This window comes from Berghia stephanieae, chromosome 9 (genome assembly GCF_034508935.2).
Source record: "Berghia stephanieae isolate SIO BIC M18660-M18661 chromosome 9, UCSD_Bste_1.3, whole genome shotgun sequence".
Taxonomy (NCBI): domain Eukaryota; kingdom Metazoa; phylum Mollusca; class Gastropoda; order Nudibranchia; family Aeolidiidae; genus Berghia; species Berghia stephanieae.
The window spans coordinates 7808367-7816084 of NC_088368.1; the positions used below are offsets into that span (position 1 = coordinate 7808367).

The 7718-nt window shown below is 36.1% G+C and overlaps 1 protein-coding gene across 2 annotated transcripts in view; it reads left to right on the forward strand.

Moving 5' to 3' along the window:
* Nucleotides 1–6959, forward strand: part of LOC144979589 (uncharacterized) — a 26073-nt gene extending 19114 nt beyond the window's left edge. The window contains exons 8-9 of one of the 2 annotated variants that reach the window (XM_078926347.1): nt 521–646; nt 1886–6959. In XM_078926347.1, the coding sequence (XP_078782473.1) occupies nt 521–646; nt 1886–2010 (251 nt within the window). In that variant the 3' untranslated portion in view covers nt 2011–6959. The remainder of the gene's footprint in view (nt 1–520; nt 647–1885) is intronic. The other variant, XM_078926348.1, reaches the window with a different exon arrangement.
* Nucleotides 6960–7718: the final 759 nt, after the last annotated feature.

Sequence of the window (7718 nt, forward strand, 5' to 3'; positions counted from 1 at the left end):
AAAAAAAAAAAAAAACAAACTCAGAGGTCATGAAACTAAAATTTCTATCTTTATCAAATTTGCCTTGAAAATCTCCGCTAAAAAAAAATTGAGCTTTTGTGTAGAGCGATATCCACTAAGCTTGGATATCAAAGTGCTTTCCAAAGGCTTCCTGACCAACAGCAACACTTTACATATAGGATGGGACATGACGCCTGTTAGGCGATATTACATTTTTTTTTTTTCGGACAGAGACAACCCTGTTAACGGCCATGTACTCATGTTACAGCTGAGTACGGTGAGAGAATGTAAGTAAAGAGCCTTTTCCAAGGACTCAACTATGCGCCGAGCGAAGCTCGAGCCCAGGACCTTCCGATCCGAAAGCGAGTGCCATACCACTAGACCACATAGCCGCAAATTTTACAACCCCAAAAAAAAACTCCGAGGTCATGAAACTAAAATCTTTTTCGTTATATTTGCCTTGAAAATCTCTGCTACGTGAATGAATGAATGAATAAAATTGTGTCTGTTCTATCCCCAGGAGCCCACAAAGAGCCATCACCTACAGACTATGAGAGACAGAACGCAGACAAGCAGGTCCTGAAGAGAGGTCCTTCATTCTCTCACCAGTTCCGACGCGAAGGCACTGTCTTATGGGGAAGTACAGGTAAAATAAATTAGACCGAGACCTTTATTTTTAATATGCCTCACATCGCTGCTGTATAGTACAACGTGCACTTATTTGCAGGTCTGATAACCTAATTTATTATGGACTCATTGTTCTAATGGAAATCTCAAAAAAAAAATGACGCAAAATATTGCCCATTACAACGTTATTAAACTAGGCCCATAATTGGGTTAGGATGTCAGACCTACATGAATATACACGTTGGTCTAATATAATGAATCAAATGAGGAAAAATGTATATGGCATTAAAAATTGCCAGACTAACGAAATTCTGTCATGTGCAGTTTTACAAAGTGCAATTTATAAACTCGATCTTATATACAGAGCAATGTGATACTGGGCCATAAGGTTTTTGTGACGTTCCCCACAAAAATACTCCAATAATAGATTATCTGGAGGAAAATAAAACAAGGGAAAAATTAGTTTTTATCAGTTTCTATCTGTTGAAAAATATAAATATACAAACAAACAAAAAACTGGCGATCTTTCTCCAATAGAATAGTGGAAATAGCTAGTTTCTAAAAGGTTAAAAATAACTGGACAAAGTATCAACTTTGTCAACACTTTTTTGACCTTTTAAAAAAGCTATAGATAGAATGCGCTTGGCCAAGGAGTTCACAACATTGCCATCCAGAAGTATAACGGACCAACACACAAACTCTGTCATGAACTTTTATAGTCTGGTTAATACAGTTTAGTGAGAACAACTCACAAACGCGGATGGCAAAAACCATAACAAAGGCCTGAGTGACGTCATCTGCATACTATCTATTACTATGCTCCATGTAGGATTTTGAAGCTAGATAGCCAGAGAAACTGATGGAAACGATTTTTTTTTCTCTGTAAACCTTGAGGGTTACAGTATTATAAACTATTTCTGACAGAGACAATGGCTGTTACCGACTTGTTAACTCACATTCCTTCTACCACACTGCCATACAAGGAGCAGTTCTCCAGCAAAGATTTTGCACCATTGTGTTTGTTTATCTATTTGTTTATTTGTTTGTGTTTTTTTATGACGGATATTAAAGCAAACAAAATTCTATATACTATGATGTATTCTTTTCAAAGACAGCTGAATTTCTTTCGTTATTATTTAATGTCCTTCCTCTTTATTTCATACTCTTTTTTTTCGTCTTTTCGTTTTATTCTCTTTTTTTTTAATTACGGATTTTTTAAAAAAATCTTATATATAATAATATCTAAATGCTTCTCCAGAATCGAACCCCGGCCCTGCGGCCTATACGCCGGCAATCAGACAAAGACAACAAAAACCTTCCTACACCATACAGGGCATCAAGAGATCCAAATCACATTTGTTGGGACCATATTCCACCATTTAAATATACAGAAGACATGACATATTAGATGCATCTTATTTTCTTATTAGTCTATATAATTGCAACCAAGTTTATTCATGTAGCGTCCAATAAAAAATAGAACTAAGGTCAAGGCCTTGACCTGGACGCATAGATATTCAATACTTGTGTAATTATGGAATTAAAAAAAAAATATTATTACATATTTTATCTAGTCGTTCGACGGGATATAAAAATCGATAACCAAATTTAAATAAATATCTCGTATTAAAGTTGAGATTTTCACTTACACAATTTTGCACGTAGAATGATTATGTTATAATATTGTGCAGTGGGAGGACACAGAAAACAAATATCTACGGTTGTTATGATTGTATAATAATGGTATCACTTTAAACCTCCTATAAGCCATATGCTATATAAAGACAGTTAAGTTTCAGGGTAAGATACAATTATTGATATTGATTTATATATGTTACTATTGATTTGTTTTGTTTTCCAGATTTTAAAAAGGCACGAGGCATGACATGTTAGTTGCATCTTATTTTCTTATTAATAATCTATATAATGGCAAGCACGTTTATTCATATAACGTCCAATCAAAAATAGAACCAAGGTCAAGGCTGTCTGTTTACAGATAGCCCCGACCTCGACCTGAGTTATTGTGAGACTGGGGTAGGTAAGAAAATACGAATATTTGATTTCATTTCTATAAATTGGACACAGTATTACTCCAATCTCACAATCAGTCATATAAAAATTGAAAACGTGCCTTTTTAAATTAGAATTTGTTTTATTTAGAGGGTAAACCAAGTATATGCCTTGGTTGTTTTTTCCTGAACATTTTTCCACTCAATAAAATATTATCAATTATCTTTACTATAATTCATCCATTTTTACAAATGGAATCCAAAAAGATTGAATAAGCTAATTTTTGGAGGCTATGATTTAACTTTTGTTTAACATAAGCTTATATTTTTTTCTATAATTTAACTGTTATTTTAATCTGTGGCGGACTGGTCAATTGCTGTGTTTTGATCTAGTTGACATTAGACTTGCCAAAAGGTTTTTCTATAGAATAAGACCGGAAGAATTAATTTTAGGCTATCTCAGAATGTGACTTTTAGTTGGTGCAAATCTATATGGAATAAAACACTGGAAATCACTTGTATTTGTCTATTGCACAAAAAAAAGCTTTTAAAATCTCTTCTTATTTACTTCCAGCTGTTTCTTGATCTAAGAATGTCCGGTAGAGATAGATTTGTCAATAACTATTTTTTAATGCGAACTCTTTAATTCCTGAAATTTGGTTTGTTGAGCCTTTAGCAGACTAAATGGTGAACATGACATTGATTTCATGACTGGATAAAACTAAGATTAAGACACGTGAATATGTCTCTAACCCCAGCTAGATTTGTCATTTAAGTGAAGCCTAAACCCAATTGTCTTCGACACAGTCCGCCACTGATTTCACTGAGGGTAAATTTGACTATAAGTACTATTATTACTTTATTATTTGTAGAGTGTAACCATATTGAGTGTCATATATTTATGTCATTATATTTTATGAGGTCCTATTTATTATAGGCCGATCTATTCGGAAATGACATTTGAACTACTGGACTTTCAAATCATTTCTGCATAGATTTGTCAATTTTTTAAATACAATTATTGTCTGTTTCAAATTTCTGAATCGAAATCACTTTGACTTTCTAACAGCGGATATTTATATGTATTTAATGTATATTTAGATGTCTCATTGTTAATCACAAATATATCTCGTATCTTCAGTCATATATTATCATCATATCTCATCATATCATATCATCATCATCTCATTATCATCACCATCTCATCATCTCATCATCATCATATCATCATACCAAACTACCACGATAAATCTCATCATCACCATCATCATCATCATCTCATCATCATCATCATCATCATCATCATCATCTCCATCATCACATCGTCATCAGCATCATCATAATCACGAATACACCAAACATCATTATAGGAAATCAACTAATTCCTTGCCATGACGAAAAGACAACTGATCTTTCTCAGTGTACTGCGTTGCATTTGTTTTTATTACATACAAAAAACACATTTTTAGTCTCTTGTATTCATTTCGAGGGACGTGTACTTATTTGCAGGACTGATAACCCAAATTCTGGTAGTAATGGAAATTCTCTCAAACCAACGTAAAATATTGTTCTTTCCAACATATGAAATCAAGCCCCTTTCGCTCGGTTATCAGACCTGTAAATATGTATCCGTTGATTGTGACACGCAGGCCTTTGTTATGAACCTTTTAAAGCCTTTTACATTGTTTACTCCAACATGACCCAGCGCCTTTTCGTTTGACCAAGAGAGCAGCAACAGGAATGCAACTCATCTGTTGCTGTTCTCTTGGTGAACTCTGTCAGTGCTACAGTTAACACTCAGAGGAATAATAAAAGTAAAATGCGTCGGAATGTATAGTGAAATCTCTCTCTCTCTCTCTTTCTCTCTCTCTCTCTCTCTCTCTCTCTCTCTCTCTCTCTCTCTCTCTCTCTCTCTCCTTCCATTGCCCGCACACGCACGTTTTAATTATAATGCCAATGTAATATAACAAAATATTTCCTTTTCTTGTTTACATGAAGAAGGCCAAAGGCCGAAATATCGTTTCCTTTGTTTTGTATCTTTTATCAGAGTCATTTTCACTCCCTTTATTCTACTATACATTTTATTGACTCATTTAGGCGGGCACCTCTAGATTTTAAAATATGTCAGCCATCGTGTCAACCTGTTATAATGTTGGAATGGATTATATATAAAAGTTTAAAGTCAAAATGTATGAAACTGAGAATTTATTTTTTTTTTTTTATTATTAACCAGTTAAGTGCCGTACTCTGAAAAAAAAATATGTATTCGTGTATTTAAAAATGTGGTCAGAAAACTCGTCCTTCAAATATCAATCGATTTAAATGATCCTCATGTTGGCAAAAGCTCTCAAACCTAGGACTTCGCGAAGTCCCAGGTTTGAGAGTTTTTGCCAAGATGAGGGTCACTTAAATCGATCAATGTTTGAAGGGTGAGTTTTTAACCCAAACTTTTAAATACATGTTTTTCCAGAGCATGCCAATCAACTGGTTAAAAAGCAGAAGCCACTCACTTCATAATCAATGGACGATTTAATTTAACTCACAATTTATAGGGTAATTAAATTCTTCCCGATATTATACCGTTTTGATACGATTCATCACATATATATGTATATATAAATTCACTTGCGCTGTTAAAGGGTAAACGCTTAGCCCGATTATCTTGGAAAATTATAAAATGACATAATTGACTCGTTAATTGTTGATAAAGGACATAGATGCTTGTGATCAGTATTATAAACACTATTGCAGTGCCCTTTTTATGATGTGTTTCAATAGAAAAATATACTGAGGCTAAAGCCCATTACAATATTTTAATGTCATGATGGGCTGTAGCCTCAGTATATTGTTCTATCTTTTAGTAACCAATATTTGTTTGTAGCATTTTGACCTTCTTTCTAGTGGATCGTTTAGGATGGGACGCCCGCCATGGCGATGAAAAAGAAAAGAAAGAATACTTTGCTGTTCTATATAAAGTAAAGTTCATACACTGGGGTACAGAGGTACACATTTATTCTGTCATCTATTTCTGATATACCTTTTATCATACCATATCGTTGACTTTATCTGGCGATAAATAACCCAAGCAGTCGCAAGCATCGTTAAACGAAAAACAAACAAAAACATACAAACAAAAAAATAACAGACTAACATGAAGGATGGTGTCATCCTGAACTAGGAAAGGCAACTGTTCTATTCCTTTATGTTGTCGTTTTCCTTCACACATCTTTCTTGCCTTGTCCAGAAATGAAACTATAATGCGATTTTGACGATGCCTTGGATGGGATTTGTTGGCAAAAGGGTGACAGTCAGATGTATTTGCCAGTGGGATTGCTATCAATTTCGTTACAAGTCATGCATTTGTATTATAAAACTTTTGGCAAGAACCCCATTTCTGGATCAAAGTTGGACTTATAAATGATCTCAGACTTCACACATACACTCACACACACAAGCACACATACACACACAAGCACACACACACACACATACAGACACACACACATACAAACATACATACACACACAAACACTATGAGTCAAAGATTACTCAAAGATGATCTCAGACTTCACACCTACACTCACACACACAAGCACACATAGACACACAAGCACACACACACACACACACATACAGACACACACACATACAAACATACATACACACACACAAACACTACGAGTCAAAGATTACTCAAAGATGATCTCAGACTTCACACATACACTCACACACACACAAGCACACATACACACACAAGCACACACACACACATAAAGACAAACACACACATACAAACATACATACACACACACAAACACTACGAGTCAAAGATTACTCTTGGAATTTTCTCTGCTCAAACGTGCCCACTCGTTTTATTTTTCTTTGTCGTTACTAATAGACGAAGCTCGCTTCTTGGTCTATATAAATCATCTATTTACCATCTTGCCACCTTTTATTTTTCTGCACAAGTGCCAATCAAATTTTCAAACCAAACAATTAAGTAAATTTATATATTAGCCCTTTAGTCCTTTCTTGTATTCCTCTCTCTACTTTGCCTGACACAGTTTCATATCTTTATCTTCAGTGAATCACATAATTCAAATTACAATGAGACCTCAGTATAACGGGTTCGGATATAACAGGTACTAGGTTAAAACAGAGATATTAGGCGGGTCCAGCCATGCCTATTTATTATTTATTATTTTACTGAGATTACGCTGTACTCATTTTAAAACACTCGTTCTGTGATATTAAATTTAGCCTTTTGAATTGCCTTGTCTTTCCGTTCTTTGAAGTGAATTAAATCCTAAAATTCATAGCAAATTGTGTTTGTTTGTTTTATCTGTTATTTTGTTAGTTGGCAAATTTGTATCAAAGTCAAGAAACGATAAGTAACAAAGGGCAGCGTTGCTCAGCAGTACGGTCTTTGCTTCGTATCCGAAAGTTACAGAGTTCAAATACTCGCCGCTGAGCTGTGTGGCCTTGAGAGTTCCTGAGAACGTCCGCCCTGGCACTATGCTATTCCACCGCGGAGTATTGCGCTCCAGTGTGGGGTAGAAGCAGAAACGTTGAGAAGGTGGATGTAAAACTTCGCAAGTCGATGCACATAGTGTCGGGAACGCTAGCAACAACCCCTAGAGAATGGGGCCCGATAATGGCAGCGATCCAGCCCCCCGATGTCAGGAGGGAGACCATTACGGGAAACTGGCTGATTAAGATCAAAGAGAGAGGGAATGGGGATACCCCTCTCATGCGCATAATGGACGGTGCCCCGTTTCGAGCCGAAATAAGACCCGGCAACCCTTGTACGCAGAATCCCTGACTACGGACAGAGCTGCACATACGAGATGGAAGTCGGTTTGGACGAATTCAATCCCTCGTGGGGCGGGGACCTACACTCCTCTAAGCTTGGTGAGAAGTTGCCAGGCTTTGATACCAGTAAGAGGAGACACTGGGTAGCTGCGAATCGACTTCGGTCGAGGAGCTGCCTAACGGCAAGTGCGTTACATCGGCGGGGTCTAACTTCCTGTCCAATATGTCCACGCTGTGGGCAAGAACCCGAGACGGCAGAGCATCTAGTCG